Genomic DNA, 25,161 nt, shown 5'->3' on the forward strand with positions numbered 1-25,161 from the left:
TCATATAATAGAACAGGGAAAAGCAAGGATTTTTTAGAACAGACAGTTCTGGATTTAGGTTCTACATTTACCGTATGTGTGAAAAATTACCCAGATTTTCTAAGGCTTACTTTCATATATAAAAACAGACACAGGACTTTTTAATTAATACAATTTTTTTGTGTGTTGAAGATTGAGGATATACGTAATATATCTAAGACAATGTCTAACACATAGTAGCTAATTAGTTTTCTTTCCTCTCCCGAACTTTCATTGCAGATTCCTATTTTATTGTTCTGTATTATTAAAAAAAATGATTTTATATTGGAGTATAGTTGATTAACAATGTTGTGCTAGTTTCACATGTAAAATGATTCAGTTATACATATACATGTAACTATTCTTTTATAAATTCTTTTCCCATTTAGGTTATTAAAGAATATTGAGCAGTTTTTCCTGTGCTATATAGTTCCTTGTTGATCAGATCAGATCAGATCAGTTGCTCAGTTGTGTCCGACTCTTTGCAACCCCATGAATTGAGGCACACCAGGCCTCCCTGTCCATCACCAACTCCTGGAGTTCACTCAGACTCACATCCATCGAGTCAGTGATGCCATCCAGCCATCTCATCCTCTGTCGTCCCCTTCTCCTCCTGCCCCCAATCCCTCCCAGCATCAGGGTCTTTTCCAATGAGTCAACTCTTCGCATAAGGTGGCCAAAGTACTGGAGTTTCAGCTTTAGCATCATTCCTTCCAAAGAAATCCCAGGGCTGATCTCCTTCAGAATGGACTGGTTAGATCTCTTTGCAGTCCAAGGGACTCTCAAGAGTCTTCTCCAACACCACAGTTCAAAAGCATCAATTCTTCGGCACTCAGCCTTCTTCACAGTCCAACTCTCATATCCATTGATAATCTATTTTAATTACAGCATTGTGCACATGTCAACCCAAAACTCCCAATCTATCCCTCCTCCCCACCTTCCCCCTTGGTAACCATAAGTTTGTTCTCTAAGACTGTGAGTCTGTTACTAAGTAAGTTCTCTTGTACCATTTTCTTTAGTTTCCACATATAAGTGATATGTTTGTCTTTCTAACTTACTTAGCATGGTAATCTTCAGGTCCTTCCACATTGCTGCAAATGGCATTATTTCATTCATTTTAATGGCTGAATAATATTCCATAGTGTTTATGTACATCTTCTTTACCCATTCACGTGTTGATGGACATTTAAGTTGCTTCTATGTCTTGACTATTGCAAACAGTGCTTTACAAAACATGTGGTGCACCTATTCTTTTGAACCATGTTTTTCTCCAGATATATGTTCAGGAATGAATTTTCTAGATGGTAATTCTATTTTTAGCTTTTTTAAGCTCTATTTTTAGTTTTTCTCCACTGTTGCTGTACCAATTTATATGCCCATCAACACTATAGGTGGGTTCCCTTTTCTTCATACCTTTTCCAGCATTTGCTTGTAGATTTTTTGATGATGGCTAGTTTGAGGTGATATCTCATTGTAGTACTGACCTGCATTTTGTAATAATTAGCAATGTTGAGCATGTTTTCATGTGCCTCTTAGCCATCTTCATGTCTTCTTTGGACAAATGTCTGTTTAGATCTTCTGCCCATTTTTAGATTTAGCTGTATTATTTATTGACTGAATGAACTATTTGTAAATTCTGGAGGTTAATCCATTATCAGCTGCATTGTTTTCAAATATTTTCTTCCATTCTGGGGGCTGCCTCTTCATTTGCTTATGGTTTCCTCTGCTATGCAAAAAGCTTTAGAGTTTAAGTAGTTCTCATTGTTTTAATTATTGTTTTTATTTCCATTACTCTAGGAGATGGATCCAAAACAATACTGCTGCCGTTTATGTCAAAGAGTGTTCTGCCAATGTTATCCTTTGGGAGTTTTATACTATCTGGTCTTACATTTAGGTCTTTAATCCAGTTTATTTTTTTTATATGGTGTCAGACACTGTCTAATTTCAACCCTTTACATGTAGCTGTCCAGTTTTCCCAGCACCATTTATTGAAGAGATTCTCTTTTCTCCATTGTATGGTCTTGCCTTCTGTGTCATAGATTAATTGACCATAGGGTTTATTTCTGGGCTTTCAATCCTGTTCCATGGAGCTATATTTCTCTTTCTGTGTCAGTACCATACTCTTTTGATGACTCTAGATGTCTAATAAGAGTCAGGAAGCCTGATTTCTCCAGCTGTTTTTCTTTCTCAAGACTGCTTTAAGCTATTCAGGGTCTTTTGTGTTTCCATAAAATTAAAAATTTTTTTGTTCCAGTTCTGTGAAAATGCTACTGGTGGGACTTCCTTGGTGGTCCAGTGGTTAAGACTCCATACTATCAATACAGGGGATATGGGTTTGATCCCTAAATTACAGAAGTAAGATCCCATATGTCCCAGGGAGGAAAAAAAAGCCACTGGTAATCTGATAGGTATTGCATCAAATCTATACATTATATTGGGTAGTACAGTCAATTCTGACAGTACTTGTTCCTCCAATCCAAGAACATGGTTGTATCTTTCCATCTGTTTGTGTCTCTTCTTTCATCAGCATCTTACTGCTTTCAGAATATAGGTCTTTTGCCTTTGTAGGTACGTTTATTCCCAGGTGTTTTATTATTCTTTTTGATGCAATAGTAAATGGGATTGTTTCTTTCTTTTTCTGATCTTTCATTATTAGTGTATACAAATGCAACAGATTTCTGTGTATTGATTTTGTACCCTGCACCTTTACCAAATTCATTGATGAGCTCTAGTTTTCTGGTAGCATCTTTAAGATTTTTATGTACAGGATCATGCCATCTGCAAACAGTGATGGTTTTACTTCTTCAATTTAGATTCACTTCTTCTCTGACTGCTGTGTGTAGGCCTTCCAAAACAATGTTCAATAAAAGTGGTGAGTGGACATTCTTGTCTTTTTCTTGATCTTAGAGAAACTGCTTTCAGGTTTTCACTGTTGAGTATGTTAGCCGTGGGTATGTTGTATATGGCCTTTATTAGGTTGAGATAGGTTCTCTCTATGCCTGCTTTTTGGAGAGTTTTTGTCATATTAATAAATGGGTGTTGAATTTCATCAAAAGCTTTTTCTATATCTATTGAGATGATCATATAGTATTTAATTCTTCAATTTTGCTGACGTGGTGTATCACACTGACTGATTTGTGGATATTGAAAAATCTTTACATTCCTGGGATAAATCCCACTTGACCATGGTATATCATCCTTTTACTGTATTGTTGGATTTAGTTTGCTAGCATTTTGTCGAGAATTTTTGCATCTGTGTTCATCAGTGATATTGATGTGTAATTTTTCCTTTTAGTGGTATCCTTATCTGGTTTTGGTATCTGGGTCATGGTAGCCTCACAGAATGAGTATGAGAATGTTCCTTCCTCTCCAATTTTCTTGGAATAGTTTCAGAAGGATAGGCGTTAACTCTTCTCTGAGTGCTTGATAGAATTCACCTGTGAAGCCACCTTGTCCTGGACCTTTGTGTTTTAGTCAGTTTCAATTTCAACTCTTGTGACTGGTCTGTTCATATTTTCCATTTTCTCCTGGTTCAGTCTTAGGAGATTGTACCTTTTTGAGGATTTTCCCATTTCTTTTAGGTTGTCCATTTTATGTGCATATAGTTGGTTGCAGTACAGTAGCTTTTATGTTATTCAAAGTCTGAGAAGTTAAGGAATTGCCTAATACTAACCTAGTCATTATAACTTGCTTTTAGTAGCTAAAAAATAACTGAATGAATGCTATATAATGAATTATGTCCTCATAAACTCATATAGCGCTTCTCTGGTGGCTCAGAGGGTAAAGGATCCTCTGGTTTGATCCCAGGGTGGGATCAAATGGGAGGCCCTGGTTTGATCCCAGGGTGGAAATATCCCCTGGAGAAGGACAAGGCAACCCACTCCAGTATTCTTGCCTGGAAAATTCCATGGACAGAGAAGCTTGGTGGGCTATAGACTATGGGACTGCAAAGAGTCAGACATGACTGAGCGACTAGCACACACAAACTCATGTGAGGTCACAGCAAAAAGGAGGTTGTCTATAAGTCAGGAAGACAGCCTTCACCAGGAACTGAAACAGGAGTACTTCATCTTGGTCTTCCCAGCCTCCAGAACAATGAGAAGTAAGGATTTGGGTGGTAGATTTGCTGGTAGTTACTAGGTTATCACTGTAGCTAGGACCCCACAGCACACAGTGCTACACAAACAACACAGACAGGCTACTCCACATTATTTCTGAATACATCTGTACATATATTAAAATAAACATTAATTTGTATTGATATCTCTGACTGTATAATTTAACACCACAGGTCTCATGCTTATTTGTATTTTCTTTCTCACAGAGTGAGAAGCTTGGCCCCCACTGTCTGTATGAACTTACTTGTTAAAATTGCCTACTTAGAAGAACTAAGAAGAATTTTAAGATTTGTTCATGTTATTATATGAGTCATCAGTGCTGCTTTTTACTGCTTAGTAAGAAGAACACACCAGTTTATTCACTCACTTGTTGAAAGACATCTTGGTTATTTTCAGTTTTTGACATCACACATAAACAGTATGTTTTTGTGTGAATATAAGTTTTCCATTTCACTTGGATAAATATCTGGGTATATGAATGCTAGGTCACATGGGACTCGGTTGTTTAACTTTAAAAACAACAGCCAAGCTGTTGGGGAAAGCAGCTGTATGATTTTGCAGCAATTTAAAAATTATTTTTTATACTAGCCATTCTAACATGTATGTATTGGTATCTGCTTGGGGTAGTAACGGTCATTTTCCTAACAGCTAATAACGTGGAGTACTTTTTTCATTTTATTGCCAGTCCTATAGTTTTGTGGGGACAGGTCCTCAGATCTCTTGCCCATTAAAGAAAAAATTCAGTTAAAAAAAGTTTCTTATATATTCTACACACAATCCCTTTTTCAGAGCTGCAAAAACTTTTTCTTACTCTATAGCTATCATTCTTTTAACAGTGTTTTTTATAGAGCAAAAATTTTAAATTTTTATAAAGTTGAATTTATCAAATTTTTATTTTACAGTCAGTACTTTTTGTATCATGCCTAAAAATTCATTACCAAAACCAAGACTGCACAAATTTTGTTCTATGTTTTTTCTGGAAGTCTTACGGTTTTATGTTTTACAATTTTGATCTATTATCCAGACTGGTTAACTTTTTATGAGGTATGTGTAAAGGTTCTTTTTTTTCTTTTTTAAATCTGGTTGTCTAATTGTCCTATCACCATTTGTTGTTAAGATTGTCCTTTTTCCAGTGAATTATCTGAATTTTTGCCAAAAATCACATTTGAAGTTTGTATTTTGTTTCACTGATCCAATGCCTAACCATTTCCTAATGCCATTCAATCCTGATTACTATTGCTGGTTAGTTAAGTCTTAAGATCAAGCAATGTGAGTCCTTGAACATATCCTTTTTAAGAACTATCTGGGTTATTTTTCCACAATACTACTTCAGTGGTACCCGTGCTCCTCCTCCAAGGGACCAGCATTGCTCATCAGCAAGCCAGCAACAGTAGTGGCTGGGCCTCAGGCCCCTGCTCACCAGCACACCCACAGCAGTTGCAACTCAATCACAACAGCAAGGTGCACACAGCCCACACAATGCATACCCTTAGAGCACCTGGCTTTGGTGACAGGGGAATTGTACTACTGAGCCCACAGGACACCTTCTACGTTAGGCCACTCTTTCAAGACCAGAAAACACAGTTTATACACCTAATAATAGAAACAAATACAGAAAGTTAGGCAAAATGAAGAGACAAAGAAGTACCTTTCAACTTCAGAAAATGAACTAATTAACAAAACAGAGATTATCAGTTCACCAGATAGTTTATTATAATAGTCAAAAAGATGCTCACTGAACTCTGGAGAAGAATGGATGAACTCAAGGGAGAACTTCAACAAAGAGAAAATATAAGAACCAATAAAGACTGAAGATCACAATAACTAGAGTGAAAAGAACACTACAGAGAATCGACAGACTAGAGAATGCCAAAGAATGGATCAGCAACCTGGAAGACACAGTGAAAATCACCCAGTTAAAAATGAAGACTGAAAAAAATGAGGATAGTTTAAAGGATCTCTGGGACACCATCATGCACACTAATATTCCCATAACAGGGTTTCCAGAAGCAGAAGAGAGAAAGAAAAGAAAACCTATTTAAAGACAAAATGGCTGAATACTTGCCTAATTTGTCAAAGGAAAAGACATCCAAATACAGAAAGCATATACTCCCATACAAAATGAAATGAAAGAGACCCACACCAAGACACAATATAATTGCCAAAAGTTAAACAGAGAATCTTAAAAGAATCAAGACAAAAACAGCTCGTGATATACAAAGATGATCAGAGGATATTTCAGCAGAAAATTCACATGCCAGGTAAAGGAGAGATACGGTTTCCTAGACGTTCAAAAACCAAAGGAGTTCATCACCACTAAACTGGCCTTGTAAGTAATGTTTAAAGGGACTTCCTTAAATGGAAAAGTAAAGGCCATAGCTAGAAATAAGAAAATTATTAAAAAAAAAAAAAAAAAAAAACCTCACTGGTAAAGAAAAACACATAGTAAAAGTAGTGGATCATCTACTATAAAGCTAGTATGATGGTTATATGCGGGTACGTGCTGTCTACAAGACACTCAGTTCAAATCGAAAGACACATATAGACTGAAAATGAAGAGATGGAAAAAGATATTCCAGGCAAATGGAAATGGAAAGAAAGCTGGGGTAGCAATACTTTGATAAAAGAGACTGTATAACAAAGACAAAGAAAGGCATTACAAATAATAAAGGGAAAAATTATCTTTCATTTGGGTGCTACTTATAAAAAAATCAACTACTGGCAATTAACCAATTCAATATAAACCAATCTGATACTGGAATATAAGTTAATGTTAAAAATGTGATTAGGACTTCTTTGGTTTTTTGGAACAATGTTTTTTGTAGTTTGACAAATAATTATATGAAGTATTTGGCAGGAAGGATAAATTATTTCTGGAATAAACCTTATTTTATGATGTGAATTCTAAAAAGTTTACTGAGTAATTTTCCCTGAATACTCTCATTCTTTAAAAGTACTGTCATTAAATAAATGAAGAAGCCAAGAGTATCAAGTCATTGGCAGTGAAGACCCCAAATCCCTGAAACTGTTGGGATTATATGTGCTATTTAATTTTTAAAAGCATCTAATGTTCACAAGAAAATTGAGAGGAAGGTATAGAGATTCTCCATAAACCCCTGCTTCCATATATGCAATGCCTCCCCCATTATCAGCATCACTCTTAAATGTGTTTTAAATTTCAGATTATGGATATAAACTGCATATTATGTATAATATGATACATATTATATAAACTGCAGAGTTATGTAATAACTGTTGGGATTGGGGCAGTATCCCACAATATAATATTAACATTTCTACAACTAAATGGATAAACAGTTACACAGACTTAGACTTTTAAAAAGGGCTATGAATATCAGTTTAAATGAGGTCCTGCTGTCAAGAGCTGTCGATATGTATAATTTATAAGATGTTATCATCAGTTTACCAATGATGAGTACGTTCCTGGCAGATATTTCGTAAATTAGGAGAATCACATCCTAATTGGTATCAAAATGAAAGCTGATTACATTAAGTCTCCTACGTGTGAATGAGTTCCATTCCAAGAGCATGTTTGTAAGTCCAACAAAGTTAGCCTAGGTACCCAATTAACACAATTGGCTATATAGTACTGCACTGTGATAGGTTTATAATACTTTTCACACAAATAATACGTAAAAAATAAACAGAAAGAAAACAGTTTTGAGTTTACTTAAAAAAAAAAAAAAAAAAAAGGAAAACATTTTCAATCTTATACTACAGTACCTTGAAAAGAACAGTAGTACAACAGCTGGCATGGAGCCAAAAGGCAAGAAGAAAGTTACTGACTGGAGGAGGAAGTGAAGGTGGGATACAGTAGAGCTGAAGGATTGTCAGTAATAGATGGAGGGAAACCTGCAATTTCACTCACACCTGACTTTGAAGGCGCAGGTTCTGGTTCCTTGATGGATTCAATTTTATTTGCTCTCTTGAAAAAAATGGTCCAGTGATATCTTGGTAGTAAGTGGCATGCTTGCATCTTTGAAAGTTTGCAATTTCAAGGTTTATATGTAGAGGACTTATTATATTTCCCTTAGGCAGACACAAGGACTTGTGTGTCACATTGTTAGACACACTCCCCTTAAGCAAATGTGTTAGATATAGTTTGTCTGTTTATTCTTGAAAAAACTGTGTAAACAGCAAAAGGATGTACATGGTACCTTGCAGGCAGATATATTCAATAAACGGCCATTTCAAAACAAACAAAAAAATTACTTGTTGGGATTTTAACTGTAATAAATGTATAGATCAAAATGTAGAGACTGGACATCTTAATAGTACTGAGTTGCTCATTCCATGAACACAGTGTATTTTTCCTTTTATTTAAGTCTTTGAATTCTTTCATACAAATTTTAGCATACAGAGTCTATGGATACTTTGTTAGCCTTATTACATAAGTATTTTATTTTTGTTTGTTGAGTGCTACTGTAGATGATATATATATATTTTAAAAATTGTTCATTGTAGGTATAAAGAAATATGATGCACTTTTATATACTTTGTATCCTCTGACCTTGCTAAAACTCTGGCAATTTTACAGGTTTTTTTTTAAGGTTTCCTCCATAGATGATCATGTTGTCTGTGACAGCTGAAATGAATCTAAGGATCTATGTTTAAAATAAAACGACAAAATACCATTTCAAATAATGTAGTTCTAGCATATATCCACCAATACCAACAAACAATGCTCTATTGGTCTAGTGATGTTTAAAAAACAGGTGACTAGATATCAAAATATCTGTTTTATACTTTTCTGAAGTAAGCAACTACAGGAAAGCCAGATATAGGAAAGACTGGACTGCTATATAACGTCATAGATCAGGTGGCTTAAATAACAGACATTTTTTTCTCATTGTTCTTTCTGAAGGCTGGAAAATCCAAGATCAAGTTGCCAGATGATCTGCTTCCTGGTGAGGACCAAATTCCTGGCCTTATTCCCCTTCTTGATATGTGTTCACATGGCCTTTCTTTGGTGTGTGCAGAGATTTCTCTTTCACTTTTCAAACCACATCATGAGGGTCTCAACTGCATGACCTAATCCAAAACTTAATACTTTCTAAAGGTCTTACCTCTAAGTACCATCACACTGAGGGATGGGATTTTAATATGTGAATTATGCAGGGATACAAATATTTAGCCCCTAACAGGCAATAAACAAGTGAGCCCCAGGACAAGCAGTTGTGAAACTAATTAGAAATGAGGGTGTCACTTTAAAACTGATTCTCAAAATCAAAGTTGTAATTCACTTCCCAGCTTTGACATAAATGTGGGAAAAGAAGCTAGTCTTCTTTGGGTCTTTCCACTTACGCATGAATACAAACTATCAAATTTCTGCCCATTTGGTTTTTGCTAATGAGTTGATTTTTAACACAATATCAGTCAGACTCATATTAACATGTATTTTGTTACCTGAATACTATTGACAGGAGCGTTTCAATATTGACTTACATAACAAATCGCTGGCCAAAGGAATTAGTTTCTGCAAAAATCCTATGGTCAATGTTTGTTAAGACGGTGTTTATAGTGTCTTATGTTGGTCAATGATGAAATACTTCCTTAAGGAACAAATCACTCACCAGTAGGCAGGCTGGGATAAAACCTTCATCTGTACAGTGTTCTGCATATTCTTTTAAGTCTGAACTTTCCAAAATAAAAGCCTGGCAGGTAGAAGTAAGGTTCTCCTGTTGTAAGTATCCTAAATGAAAAATAAAATGGAATTCAGTAATATCAGTAAATTCTGAACTTTTGATTAAAACTGCTGTTTTAAACACTATAGCAATTTCATATCAGAGATGCAACTTCAGATGAACATTATGGAATTCTGCAGCCTTGCCAGAAACACCAATTTGTGCTGAAGTACAAAGCAGAGATTATAAAATAGCTGTTTAAAAGAAAAACTCTAGTTAATAGGCTATAAAGTCATAATTAACAGAGTATTTAGTATGGTACTGGCATAAAAATAGACCAGGGAACAGAATTGAGAGTCTAAAAATAATCCCCAGGATATACGGTCAACTAAATTTGAGAAGGGAGCCAATAATACTTAATGGAGAAAAGACCATCTCTTCTATGAATGGTGCTAGGAAAACTGTATATTCACATGTAAAGGAGTGAAACTAGACCCCTGTCTTACAATACTCATGAAAAGTAACTTGAAAGGGACTGACTTAAACATAAGACCTGAAAGCATGAAACTCCTAGAAGAATATAGGAAAAAGCTCCCTGATATGGGTCTTGGCAATGATTTTCTGGATTTGACACCTAATGCACAAGTAACACGGAGAAGGCAATGGCACCCCACTCCAGAACTCTTGCCTGGAAAATCCCATGGATGGAGGAGCCTGGTAGGCTGCAGTCCATGGGGTCGCTGGGAGTCGGACATGACTGAGCGACTTCACTTTCACTTTTCACTTTCATGCATGGGAGGAGGAGATGGCAACCCACTCCAGTGTTCTTGCCTGGAGAATCCCATAGACAGAGGAGCCTGGTGGGCTGCCGTCTATGGAGTCGCACAGAGTCAGACACGACTGAATCGACTCAGCAGCAGCAGCAGCAGCACAAGTAACAAAACATAAAATGAACAAGCTGATTACATCAAATTAAAAAGCTTCTGTACAGCAAAAGAAACCATCAACAAAATGAAAAAACAACCTGTGGAATGGGAAAAAGTATTTGCATATATCTGATAAGGGATTCATAACCAAAATAAAGAACTCAATACAATTCAAGAGCAAAAAACCAAATTATCCAGTTAAAAAGTGGGTGAGAGACCTGAAGAGACATTTCTCCGAAGAAGAAAGGGAAAGGTCAACTGATATGTGAAATAATGCTAAACATCACTGCTGCTGCTGCTTCTGCTAAGTCGCCTCAGTCGTGTCCAACTCTGTGCGACTCCACAGACAGCAGCCCACTAGGCTCTCCCGTCCCTGTGATTCTCCAGGCAAGAACACTGGAGAGGGTTGCTATTTCCTCCTCCAATGCATGAAAGTGAAAAGTGAAAGTGAAGTCGCTCAGTCGTGTCCAACTCTTCTCGACCCCATGGACTGCAGCCTACCAGGCTCCTCCATCCATTGGATTTTCCAGCCAAGAGTACCGGAGTGGGGTGCCATCGCCTTCTCCTACCCATTAGGAAATACAAATAAAAACCATGATGAAAGCATTTCATGCCTTTTTAATGGCCATCACCAAAACAGACTCACTTAATATGATAATCTCCAAGTCCAGTCATGCTGCTGCAAATAGCATTATTTCATCCTTTTTTATGACTGAGTAACATTCCTTTGTATATATGTACCACCAGTCATCTGTCAGTGGACATTTAGGTTTTTTCCATGTTTTGGCTGTTGTGAATGTGCTGCTATAAACATAGGCATATGTGTTATCCTTTTGAATTACCATTTTGTCTGGATACATGCCCAGGAGTAGGGTTTCTAGATCATATGGCAATCCTATTTTTAGTTTTTTGAGGAAACTCCATACTGTTTTCCATAGTGGCTGCACTGACCTACATTTCCACCAACCATGTAGGAGGGTTCCTTTTTTTCTACACCTTCTCCAGAATTTGTTGTTTGTGAAACTTACTAATAATGGCCATTCTGACCAGTGTGTGAGAAGGTACTTTATTTCTTAATAATTAGTGTAGCAATATTGAACATCTTTTCAGTATATGAATGCTCTTATTTCAAGAACACTGTATGTGCTATTGCCTTTGCTTGGGCAGCTTATCTTTTCTTAGCTTGCATGTGAATGTTAGTCGCTCAGTTGTGTCTGACTCTGCAACCCCATGGCTGCAGCCCATTAGGCTCCTTGACTGGAATTCGCCAGTCAAGAATACTGGAGTGGGTATTTGTTCCCTTCTCCAGGGATTCTTCCCAACCCAGGGATCAAACCCAGGTCTCCTGCATTGCAGGCAAATTTTTTACCATCTGAGCCACTAGGGAAGCCGAAGAGTACTAGAGTGGGTAGCCATTTCCTCCTCCAAGAGATCTTTTTGACCCAGGGATTGAACCCATGTTTCCTTCATTGTAGGCAGATTACCATCTGAGCCACCAGGGAAATTCCAAAGGGAGAGGCTGGTGTCATTGCTGTTTTTACTTGCTAAGTTTGTCGACTCTTGCAACCCCATGAACTGTGCATAGGATTTACCAGGCAAGAATACTGGAGTGGGTTGCCATGCCCTCCTCCAGGGGATCTTTCTGACTCAGGAATTGAACCCACAGCTCCTGCTACATCTCCTGCTACATCTCCTGCATAGCAGGCAGTCCTTTACAGCTGAGCCACTGGGGATGTTCTTTCTTAGCCTAGCTAATTCCAACTCATTCTTCAGGTCTACTGAAGTAATTATCACTTCCTCAGAGAATTTTTTCTTTGAATTCTCTATATATCATACTCCTATTACAAGATGCTCGATTCCCTTTATAATATATTTACCTCAGTATCAGTATCAGTTCAGTTGCTCAGTCGTGTCTGACTCTTTGCAACCCCATGAATCGCAGCACGCCAGGCCTCCCTGTCCATCACCATCTCTTGGGAGTTCACTCAGACTCACGTCCATTGAGTCGGTGATGCCATCCAGCCATCTCATCCTCTGTTGTCCCCTCTTCCTCCTGCCCCCAATCCCTCCCAGCATCAGAGTCTTTTCCAATGAGTCAACTCTTCACATGAGGTGGCCAAAGTACTGGAGTTTCAGCTTTAGCATCAGTCCTTCCAAAGAACACCCAGTGCTGATCTCCTTTAGAATGGACTGGTTGGATCTCCTTGCAGTCCAAGGGACTCTCAAGAGTCTTCTCCAACACCACAGTTCAAAAGCATCAATTCTTTGGCTCTCAGCTTTCTCACAGTCCAACTCTCACATCCATACATGACCACAGGAAAAACCATAGCCTTGACTAGACGGACCTTTGTTGGCAAAGTAATGTCTCTGTTTTTCAATATGCTATCTAGGTTGGTCATAACTTTTCTTCCAAGGAGTAAGCATCTTTTAATTTCATGGCTGAAATCACCATCTGCAGTGATTTTGGAGCCCCCAAAAATAAAGTCTGACACTGTTTCCACTGTTTCCCCATCTATTTCCCATGAAGTGATGGGACCAGATGCCATGATCTTAGTTTTCTGAATGTTGAGCTTTACGCCAGCTTTTTCATTCTCCTCTTTCACTTTAATAGTTAATAACTACTAAGCCAATTTTGGGGCTTCCCAGGTGGCGATAATGGTAAAGAACCTGCCTGCCAACCCTGGAGACATAAGAGACATAAGTTCAATCCCTGGGTTGGGAAGATGCCCCGGAGGAGGGCATGGGAACCTATTCCAGTATTGTTGCCTGGAGAATCTCATGGACACAGGAGCCTGGCAGGCTACAGTCCAGAGTCGCACAGTCGGATCAACTAAAGTGACTTAGCATGTGTGCATGCAAGGCAATTATTACTAAGGTTTTTCTCAACTTTAAAATTATAAAATTTACCGACAATAATATCTTTAACCAGGCCCTACAAGTCAAAAAATTGAGAAGCCCTGCAAAATTATTATATACGAGCATTAAAAAAAGAAAAGGGCAAGGAAATCGTCCCATTTTAGGGAGAAGGAAATGGCAACCCACTCTAGTATTTTCACCTGGAAAATTCCATGGACAGAAGAGCCTGGGGCCCTACAGTTCATGGGGTTGAAAAGAATCAGACACTACTAAGCGCACACACATATGCACTGGCTGGGATGCTGGCACCCATTCATCAGTGGCTCAGCAGTAAAGAATCCACCTGCATTGCAGGAGACACAGGAGACCCGGGTTTGATCCGTGGGTCGGGAAGATCTCCTGGAGGAAATGGCATCCCAGTCCAGTATTCTTGCCTGCAGAATCCCACGGACAGAGAAGCCCAGTGGACTCAGTCCACAGGGTCACAAATAGTCGGACACGACTGAAGTGACCATGCATGCGTGCAAGCACCAGTTTGTACTCACTGCTGATGAATCAGTTTTCCAACCTCTTGTTAATTAATGCTATAGAAGAAATAAACATACCAAAGACACTGTGGTTTGGAGTGTGCAAAAACACTTAGAAATCAGAAGAAACCCTTTATTTCAGATACTACTATTTCAATATCCCCATCACTGAAAATATAAAATCACCTTTGATGTGAAATTAGGTGGATCAAAGATGGCTATTTCCCTTTTTTTTTTTTTTCATTTTTCACAAATAAAACAATCCAATATAAACCCTCATAAAACTATAGCCAGCTGAAATCAGTTTTTATGATTGGCTTTCTGACAGTCACATTACTTGGAGTAAGTTAAGTCAGCCACCACTAGGGTTTCATGAATTTAGAAATTTAGACCACTATAGTCCACTATAGCCTACAGACCACTAGAGTCATCGTGGAAACAGGGCAGTCAGTGCTTTTTCTTTATATGCTTCAAAATTTAAATCAAAGACCCCAAACTGTTTCTTTTTACGGTAGAAAGTTTTAAAAGTACTAATCACCCCAGATACACTGGTAATCACTTGGGGCTTGTAATAGGTAATGGCATGAAATCTAACTCCTTAAAGTAGATTTGCTTTTCTCTAAGACCAGGTATTCTCAAAAACAGTGACACAGCCCCAACGGGGTGACAACTGGTACTGGGGAGGAAAGAGAATGAATTAAATATGTCTTTTATGCATAAATCACAGGTATACATACAATATGTAAACAGTCTATTTGTAACTTGGCTTAAAACATTAAAAAAACTAAGATCATGGCATCCAGTCCCAATACTTCATGGCAAATAGATGGAACAAATAGGGGAAACAATGGAAACAGTGACAGACTTTATTTTCTTGGGCTCCAAAATCACTGCAGATGGTGACTACAGCCATCAAATTAAAAGATGCTTACTCCTTGGAAGGAAAGTTACAACCAACCTAGACAGCGTATTAAAAAGCAGAGACATTTCTTTGCCGACAAAGGTCCACCTAGTCAAAGCCTGGTTTCTCCAGTAGTCATGTATGGATGTGAGAGTTGGACCATAAAGAAATCTGAGCGCTGAATTGATACTTTTGAACTGTGGTGTTGGAGAAGACTCTTGAGAGCCCCTTGGACTTCAAGGAGATCAAACCAGTCCATCCTAAAGGAAATCAGTCTTGAATATTCATTGGAAGGACTGATGTTGAAGCTGAAGCTCCAATACTTTGGCCACCTGATGCAAAGAACTGACTCCTTTGAAAAGACCCTGATGCTGGCAAAGACTGAAGGCAGGAGAACAGGACAACAGAGGATGAGATGGTTGGATGGCATCACCAGCTTGATGGACCTGAGTTTGAGTAAGCTCCGGGAGTTGGTGACGGACAGGGAAGCCTGGTGTGCTGCAGTCTGTGGGGTCGCAAAGAGTTGGACACAACTGAGCAACTGAACTGATACTGATATTTATAACACTAAAATTTCATGCAAGGGGTACTTAGGGAAAATAGCAAAATAAGGTTTGAGAAACACGGCCCAAGACTGAATGTAATGATATACAGTTAACTTTTCTAGAAAATATGGTGGGAATTCCCTGGTGGTCCAGTGGTTAAACTCTGTGCTTTCACACTGATGAGGTCTGGGGTTCAATCCCTGTTTGGGCAACCAAGATCCTGCAAGCAGTGCGGCCAGAAAAAAGAATCACCAAAGCTCAGACAGTTTTTGTCTTCTCATATTATAGTTTTGTATAGTCTACACTTGAGCAAAGGCTTTGTTAAAAAGATAGAATGTCTTTTAACAAGTGTTTAAAAAGTTAAAATGCATCTTTAAGTAGCAGTATCTGAGATGTATGTCTTCTGCTCTTAAAAAAAATAAGCCCAACTTTGGACTATCTAGAATATCCATTTCAGGCTTGATGTATTCTGGTTTACTTTTGTCCAGAAAGTTCCAAAATAAGGTTAAAGTGACAGCTGATTGCTTTATGCTCATTTATTATTACATTTACATTGCCTACAAAAAGCTTATTTATCATCCTTACGTACCTATTGTACAAGTTCTCAATCAGAACAATGGGGGAAATTTTAGGTACAAATTATCTGAACTCTAAAATGCTACAATGAAAACACAAAATATAGACCAATTATCTTTTATCAAAAAAAAACAATTACTCTTCAATCAAAATGTTTTAATTTTTCTTTTTATTCCTTTAAAAAAATTTAGAGTAAGATAACTACATCTTTTGTATAAACTTACTGGCCTATGTTCAAATAGGTAACTTGAATTTCTTTTTTTCTTAATATTGTCCTGTGCCTGCTTTTCAGTGGAGGTAATGACAAAATAGACTGAAGGGAAAACATAACTGAAAAAGAAAAGGTAAAATCCGAGCTATATCTAGGGTTCTGAATTTTCGAAATTTGGATGCCAAGAGTCTGCCTTCTCTTATCCCTATTTATAGAGAGGAAACGATAAATTGCCATGCCCTCCTCCAGGGAATCTTCCCGACCCAGGGATCAAACCTACATCTCTTGTCTCCTGCATTGGCAGGCAGGTTCTTCTTCACTAGCGCCACTTGGGAAGCCCCCAGTAATGAGTAATAAGATAGACTGAAGGGAAAACATAATTGAAAAAGGAAAAGACAACATCATAGCAAAATCTAGGGTTTTGAATTTTAGGAATGAGGATGCCAAGATTCCGCCCTCTCTTATTTATAGAGTGGGAAAGATAAAGAGAGATGCATCTGATGAAGAAACCAAGAGTGAGCTAATCCCCTTATCTGAAAATATTTCCTTTACATATTGTAATAGTTTCCTCAAAATATCAGTAGTTTGAGATTCCCCCATCCCCACCACCCCTCCATGCACCTTGTGAGATTTTAGTTCCCTGCCCAGGGATGGAACTGTGCTCCCTGCAATGGAAGGGTGGAGTCTTAACTGCTGGACTGCCAGGAAAGTCCTTAAGATCTTAAGACTTAACTTCCAGTGCTTTATATTACTAGATCCACAAAAACAAAGAAAATCTCTCCAAAAGAAGCTATAGTCTACAAGGACCCAGAAGATATATATGCAAATAACTGTAATAAAAAGCAAAGGTGGTAAGACAATTAGACTTATTTTATAGGGGCTAGAGAAAGTATAAACTGACTTGGGGAATATTACACACGTTTCAAGGAAGAGATGAGTCAACCAAGCTGATGGAAAGCATATATGGAACATGTTTGAAGAACATGCCTGGTTTGAATGAAGCACAGAATCTATGATAGAGAACAGTTGGAAATACAACTGAAAACACAGAAGGGGTGAGGATCATAAAATGCTGTAAATGTCAGCAATGACATATGATTATGAATAAATAACAGAATCTGAATAAGTGACAGATATTATTCAGTCGACAAAGGGGAAGGTCATGATCACAGCTACACCTTTGTAAATATTTATTAAATATCTATGTCTTAGTGATACAGTGATGCAAAGGTGAATAGAACCAGTGGCTCTTCAACTTTTGCAGGGTATGCCAGTCCTGGTTGTTTGCCTTCAAATCTACTCTGCCTGCTTCCCCTGCTCTGTACTGGAGTTCAGGAAACCTGACCCCCCTGCAGACAATTTCCTGGGTTCCATGTCAGCTGGCTTCTGACTGGGTTCCATCAATGGGAAGCACCAGTGGGAGACTGGAGGGCAGTTGTTAGGAGCCATGGTTTTTTCCTCCCATTTCCTCTTTACCCTCGTAGAATTTCCTCTACTACTGCTCCCATATAAGACAAGTCTACCTTCTAGTTTTCACATAGTGAAACCAGCCTCTGGGTTTCATCTCTACTTGTCCTCCTGATATCAGAGTGGTTTCCTGCTTACTGCCCTCCAGGTTGGCTCATGTAAGCTGCTCATTTTCTTAGCTTTTCACCAGTGTAACCAATTCCTTCATTAAATTCCTCCATGCTAAATACTCAGATTAGTTTCAGTTTTCCTGAATGGATGCTGACTCATACAGAAAGGAACAAATTTATTTAGGAATCTACAGAAAGTTCTGGATACCTTACCTCTAAAAAATGCCCCACCTGTACATAAAACTTTACAGATAGTTTGGGGCCTCCCACAACTCTTGAAGCCTGTACATTAATTCTAGAATAAAAATACTGAATGGAGTAGCAAATGGCAACTCACTCCAGTATTCTTGCCTGGAAAATTCCATGGGCAGAGGAACCTTGGCACGCTATAGTCCATGGGGGTCACAAAGAGTTGGACAGGACTGAGCATGCACAAACAAAGAATACTAAATAGGTCAAAAAGTAAGTTTTGGTTTGGGAAGGCAAAGTTCTACAAGTGAGATGGTGATGGTTACAGAAAAATATGATTGTACTTAATGCCACAGAATTGTAAAAATGGCTGCTGCTGCTGCTAAGTCGCTTTAGTCACGTCCAACTCTGTGCAACCCCATAGACGGCGGCCCACCAGGTCCCGCCGTCCTGGGATTCTCCAGGCAAGAACACTGGAGTGGGTTGCCATTTCCTCCTCCAATGCATGAAGGGTTAAATTTCATATTAAAAAAAAAAAAAGAGTAAGTAAACACACAGCTACAATAAAACAAAGAGAGTATAATACAAGTAATCTACAATGCCACCAGAGCATGTAAGGAGAAAGTACTAACTGTACCTGCTGGAAACAGTTTGAGATTACAATTGACCTGAACCTTAAATACAAGTGTACTAGGAAGAGAAGGAGAAAAATATTGCAGGCAGAGGGAACAAAATACATTAACAAGAGTATCTGGAGAAACTGCAAATAGTTTGGAATGCCTGGGGCATAGGGCATATGTTGAGAACTTGAGATCAAGCAAAAGAGACTTGTAGGATCAGGTCTGAAGAATACCTTGTATGACATAAAAACCAAAACTGGTGGCCCAGAAACAACAAATGGCATTTTGACGTATATATTTTGACCTGTACAATATTTAAAGAAATTCTAGCAAGGCAATAGCTGGATATGGCCGAGTAGCAAGGCTATTTAAATGGAGTAGTGAGGTATAAAAGTCAGTGTAGTATGTTGAAGAATGAAAGTTAAGTAAGGAAGTACAGTAACTAAGCAGAGCTTATTCTTTGAATAAATTTGACTTGTAAAAGGGTAACATAGAGCATTAGATAAAATAAGAGGTGGGGGTCTAGGAAAGTGTTTTGGTATGTGTGGTAAGGGTAAAAAACCTAATTATGTAAATTCTAAGGGGAGAACTCTATTTTTAGCAATTGGCACAGTGCCTGGAACATACTAAGCAACCAAAGATTTGCTGCAAGAACATGATGAACAAAAGGGGCAACAATGAGAAGGAGTGAAGGAGTACTGAGAGGGAGGGAGTACTGACAGAAGAATCATGGCAAAGAATAAAACTGTTAATTTTTAAGCCACTAAGTTTTGTGATTCATAGATCTCCGTGGTGACATGATAATGCTAAATGAAAAAAGCAAGAGTGGTGATATTTGCTTTTTTTGGTAGTATATATTCTTTCGCACAACTTGAAATTTCTGGTAAGTGCACAGCTCTTTCAACTATTAGAACTGGAGGTGTAGTGTGAATGCTTTAGGCAGATTTTTGTAACCACAAATAAGATGAATTACAAGACTATATGAGAAACTATGAAAACAGTCCAAAGGAGAAATGGGACGCATACTGTTAGGACTGGTGGCAATAAAAATGGAATGTGAATGACAAGAATTTTAGGATAAGAAACAATGACTGTAATTTTTATCCATTTTTAAAGAAAAAGGAAGTCTAGGAGAATACTCACAAGTTTGTTTAAATTACTCCAGTTAGAAAATCGTACTGCTTTCTTAAGGCCAGTGGTCCTTGCCCTTCAGGAAATATACTGGCAACATTTGGACACTTATTCTCACAGCTGGGTGAAGGCGGGAACTGGGTCCCTGCTGGCATCTAACGGATAGAAGCCAGGGATGCTGCTAAACATCCCACAAAGCAAATAGGACAGCTACCATAATAAAGTATGTCAGTCTTATTGTGAATTTTGTGAAAGTCTATTTTGGATCTGTTTACAAATAAGCCTAATTAATATAACAATTACAAGATAGACAGCTTTCTTCTTTCGATGTAGGTTAACTGTTGATATTCAGTTTTGATAAAGTGGGCAAAATATTAACCAAACATTAACAAAATATGAGTTTAAATTTAAGTGATTATTTTCTCCAAAAACAGATGGTTAGAACCATTACCCTCTAAAGTTTCCTGCAAAATGTGCCTGTCAAGATTCTGTGCGTAAAAACTTTCTTCTTTTTTTGGACAGGGCAGAATACTTTAAAAAGGGAATAAGAAATGAATTTTTCTGACAGTAAAATAATGTTAGTAATGGCCTTTGGATACCAAGGGAAGTTTTAGAACAAATGTTTACCATTTAACCATTCACATATGATGTCTGTAAATCTGGCTCGGTTTTGAGTTTTATGTGGCTCTCATTCCCAGCAATACAATACTCTTTATTCTTTCAGGGGACAAACAACAAAACCCGTTTCCTGCACAGACAATACACCCTGACAACTGGCAGTGTCACTCTTCAAACTGAGGAAAAACTAGGACTAGAATACGTTCAACTGGAAGGCATTTCCAGTGAAAAGTCTTGCTAATTAAAAAAAAAAAGGAATTGCTGCTGTCTTAAAAGTATGAAATTGGCGTTTCACACCTCTACATTCTACGACTTCTTGCAGGAGGTTGGGGGACAGAGAGGCAGGATCACTTCATTCGTTCCAAATTCGTCGCTCTAAAGGCAAGTTATGAGAAGGCCGTCAGGAAGGTCCTTCGCTAAAGCTAGGTGGCTGGGGAAGTCTTTTATTTTTCCTTATTCGGCCCCAGCTCTGACACGGGAAAGTGAGCCCAAGCTTGAAGAACACGCAGTCCATCCATCACGTAGGCAACTCCCCTGCAGGATTCTAATTAAATGTGCAGGCCTGACTTTCCCTCCAAATCCGGGCCTCAGGTGTTCCACCCGGAGTTTCTCTTCAGCCGCCCCTCGCCAGAGAGTCTCGGAAGAGAGGAGCATTCACATATAAAGAAACTTAAACCGCCCGAGCCTCCCACTGAAGAAGATTCACCGCTAGTCTGAACTTGTAGGTGGGGAGGCAAAGCCCCAAAGCTTCCCCTCCCTGGGAAAAACCTCTGGCTCCAAAGGTCCTTCCGTCCGGCTTAGCATGATCCAGTACCCCTCCCTCCCGCGCCGGCGCTTACCCAATACCAGCCGGGCTACATCCGAAGGTAACAGCATGATCGAAGCCGCAGAAGAAACCGTAGTGAGAGACGAGACTCGGGTAAAAACCAACACAGCGACAGCCCCTGCGCCGCATCTCCCAGTTCCAGTGGCGGCACTGAACCCGCGGCAACTTGTCCCGCCTCTTTCGCTCCCCGCCAGCCAATCGCTTCCGCCGGAGAAAGAAAGGCGCCGAAAAGAAACCCGCCTCCGTTCTACTTGGAGCTGTCGTCACATCCGCCCTCACATTTGGATGGGGGCGGGGCGGGAAGGCGGGAGCAGAGAGGCAGAGCAGGCGCTAGAGGGCGAGCGGCGGACGCAGGGCCGCACGCCATTGGCTGACAGGGCGCACGCGCGTTTCCCTCAGATGAGCGCTGTGTTTGGGGAAGCGAGTCTTGGGAGCGGAGAGCGTGCGTGTTTGGCCAGCGTGGGCAGACGGTGCCCCGGCGCCAGTCCGCCTTAGTGCTTCCTTTGGAAACGTACGCTGTGCGATCATTCCAGGTTTGATCCGGAAGCCAAATAGTGCTTGGACAGCCGGCTCGGGCCTTGGGGGAGGCGGGTTGAGCGGGCTTGTAGGCTGCGGACATCACCGCTTACAGAGATTCCGCTTCGGCCGAGTCCAACGGTAGGGCGGCCGAAGAAGCTGGCTTGACTAATCATCTTTTTCTCCCCTCTTATAATTAGCAGTTTTAATCACCGAGCAATTTGTAGAGGCTTAAACTGCAGTCTCCTGATTAACAGCTTGGGCTTTGGAATCACTCTCCAGTTCAAAATTCTGACTGTCGGCTGACTGTGTACTATCTTCCCTGTGGTAATTTTATCCTGTGGTAAGTGTCGTGGTCTGTGTGGGGGTTGGAAAAGAATTTCGAGGCATGAGGCAGAATGAGGAGGAGGATAAACTTTATTAGAGTGGGAGCTGCTGTTAAAACAGCTGGCCATTTCAGGGGAGAGCCAAATGCTTTTGCAGGCTTACAGCCAGTTTCCATAGCCTTAAGACAGAAAAACTTCCCACTGGAATGGTGGCATTAGATGATTGGTTAGGACGCTATAGGAGAAGGCAATGGCAGCCCACTCCAGTACTCTTGCCTGGAAAATCCCATGGATGTAGAAGCCTGGTAGGCTGCAGTCCATGGGGTCGCTAAGACTGAGTAGCTTCACTTTCACTTTTCACTTTCATGCATTGGAGAAGGAAATGGCAACCCACTCCAGTGTTCTTGCCTGGAGAATCCCAGGGACAGCGGACCCTGGTGGGCTGCCATCTCTGGGGTCGCACAGAGTCGGACACGACTAAAGTGACTTAGCAGTAGCAGTAGGATGCTATAGGATGGACAGTAGGGTGGGTATCTTACATATTATGGGGTTAGGGTACTGGCCGGTTTAGATCCGGAGGGTCATGGCAACAGTTTGCTATGGGGCTTGGTCAGTTCCAGAGATTTTTTTCCTGTGACCTTGGTATAGGGCTCCACATTCCCCCCTCTTTTTATTTATGGGCCACACTTTGGCCGGTTAACACCCTGCTCACGACTACCTGTCTACCTACCTATCCTTGTCTCAGGCCGCAGGGACACAAGTCACTGGGGAATGGGGCAATGACCACTCTGGCTTCTTCAAGCCGAGCAGGGACATTGTGGGGTCCTGAGTCCCAGTGCCCACTTTCTGCCAGGGTGCATTTACAGAAGGAGGTGAGAGTCCACAAAATGATAAGGCAGCTTGTTCCAGCATTGTCTGGATGTTGGTTGGGGGATATTCTAGTCGTATTACTATTTGGAGATGTATTTGTTGTATTCTAGAAGAAACAAACTTAACAAGAAAGTTAAAGAAACATGGCCTAAAGCTTAAAAGAAGTAGAAAAACTGCTGAGGGGCTCACCAGGAGAACCAAGACCAAACATTGGTCCGTAACGTTAGTGTTTCTCTAGGTATGAGAGGATGCAAGAATTTGGGCTCATAAAAATCTTGACCTGAAAACATCTGACTATCTGAAGGCCTGTTCTTCCAGTTTTTCACAGAACACAAAGTGCCTTATTTCTGATCTCTACCCTGAACTTCTTTTAGGGGCTGTTGAAGCTCAGCAGCTTGCAGTGGTCATGATTTAATTTTTGTAGAGGCATCTGGCAATTACCAATGTCCAGTCAGCAGGTCCCCTTCATAGCCACATTTTTGACCGTGTTTTGGAGGCATTTCATGGCCACTGTGTCCCACAATGCGGGGAAGGCTCATTCCCAAGTCTAGTGAAGATTCCATTGATAGGTCACTCAGTGTACTGTTACTAGACCAGGCCTTGTGAGTAGCAAAAGTCTCTGGACCATCCATGTTTTACTGGCCTCTTGGTCCAGGAAAATATTCCCTCCTGTTACTTCTTCCCGTGTCTAGAGTTACATTATTAAAATAGTTGATCTCATATGGAACTGCATATCAGCATTTTATCATAGGCTTAGTCATTCATTTGGTAACATAAGAAACAAGTTTCTGAAACAGGTGACATAGAATATAATATACCTAGCAGCAGCAGCAGCAGTTGTTAGTAAGATCATAAGTAAGAATTTAAGTCAAGAACTTCCATTAGGTATAGCATGGTATATGCCCAGGTCATCTGACTTAGTTGTTAAATGACTATAGCTTCAGTTCAGTTGCTCGGTTGTGTCCAACTCTTTGTGACTTGATCAACTGCAGCACGCCAGGCCTCCTTGTCCATCACCAACTCCCAGAGTCCCCCCAAACCCATGTCCATTGTGTTGGTGATGCCATCCAATCATCTGATCCTCTGTCATCCCCTTCTCTTCCTGCCCTCAATCTTTCCCAGCATAAGGGTCTTTTCAAATGAGTCAGCTTTCCGCATCAGGTGGCCAAAGTATTGGAGTTTCAGCTTCGACATCAGTCCCTCTAATGAACACCCAGGACTGATCTCCTTTAGGATGGACTGGTTGGATCTCCTTGCAGTCCAAGGGACTCTCGAGAGTTTTCTCCAACATCACAGTTCAAAAGCATTAATTCTTCAGCACTCAGCTTTCTTCACAGTCCAACTCTCACATCCATACATGACTACTGGAAAAACCATAGCCTTGACTAGGCAGACTATAGCTTGGTGGCAATCAAATTAAGCCTTTTAGCGATATAACAACTATCTCAGAAGTGAGTGTTAGTAAACAGACCTTAGTAAACAAAGCTAGAACTTAATATTCAGTGAAGCATATTTTTTTGTTTTTTTGTTTTTTTTTCCTCTATTGTGAGGACATTAACCCTGTAGCCAGAGAAGGCTTTAACTCATCAAATAAAATGAGGTTTGTCAGGGACCTGGGAAAATCCAAGTGGTCATCTTGGATTTACCTTAGCCCTGACTCTGAGTAGCAGCTATTCACCAATTTTTAATTCCCCAATTTAGGAGTAGACTCAGTTCAATTCAGTCACTCAGTTGTGTCTGAGTCTTTGTGTTGACTCTGAGTGGAGTGCTACACTCAAAGGGTGGATTTGAGTGGACCATTCTTTGAGTGGATTATTGCCATGTTTTAAATTGACAGGGGTTAATTTTTGCAGAAGCAGAATAAGCTTTGTCTACATCTACCATAATTTTTATAGATCATGGTGAAATAATGCTTATTTAACAAAGGAACAAAAGATTTTAGAAACAAATATAAATCACTTAAAGGCAAAGAAATTCACAATCTGTGATCAAAAGCTGTATTCTAAGAAAACTTTTTCTCTTAACAGAGAGAGACGACCAAATTCCAGTCTGGTACCAGCTTACTGTTAATAATAAAATATGTTTATTTGGTTAACCTTAGAAAAGTCTTTTCCATAAATCTTGAAGTAGCAGTATTCTTGCAAAGACATCAGAGTGAAACTACA

At 39.6% G+C, this 25,161-nt stretch overlaps 2 protein-coding genes across 14 annotated transcripts in view; one reads left to right on the top strand and one right to left on the bottom strand.

Moving 5' to 3' along the window:
• Positions 1–21,518, bottom strand: part of NPAT (nuclear protein, coactivator of histone transcription) — a 56,334-nt gene extending 34,816 nt beyond the window's left edge. For 2 of the 3 annotated variants that reach the window (XM_070767574.1, XM_019975365.2), the window contains exon 1: positions 9,731–9,849. Coding sequence is in view for 2 of the 3 variants with exons in the window: in XM_019975365.2 (XP_019830924.2) it covers positions 9,731–9,777 (47 nt within the window). In the remaining variant the exon portion in view is untranslated. Of the gene's footprint in view, positions 1–9,730; positions 9,850–21,297 lie in introns of those variants that run through there. The other variant, XM_019975364.2, reaches the window with a different exon arrangement.
• A 136-nt stretch (positions 21,519–21,654) lies between these two features.
• The window catches only part of ATM (ATM serine/threonine kinase), a 153,127-nt gene continuing 149,620 nt past the window's right edge, over positions 21,655–25,161 (top strand). For 7 of the 11 annotated variants that reach the window (XR_011560614.1, XM_019975381.2, XM_070767570.1 and 4 more), the window contains exons 1-2: positions 21,661–21,817; positions 22,001–22,143. The gene's annotated coding sequence lies outside the window, so the exon portion shown is untranslated. Of the gene's footprint in view, positions 21,818–21,877; positions 21,942–22,000; positions 22,144–25,161 lie in introns of those variants that run through there. The other 4 variants (XM_019975377.2, XM_019975378.2, XM_019975379.2 and 1 more) reach the window with 4 other exon arrangements.

Source organism: Bos indicus, chromosome 15 (assembly GCF_029378745.1).
Source record: "Bos indicus isolate NIAB-ARS_2022 breed Sahiwal x Tharparkar chromosome 15, NIAB-ARS_B.indTharparkar_mat_pri_1.0, whole genome shotgun sequence".
In the NCBI taxonomy this organism is placed as follows: Eukaryota; Metazoa; Chordata; class Mammalia; order Artiodactyla; family Bovidae; genus Bos; species Bos indicus.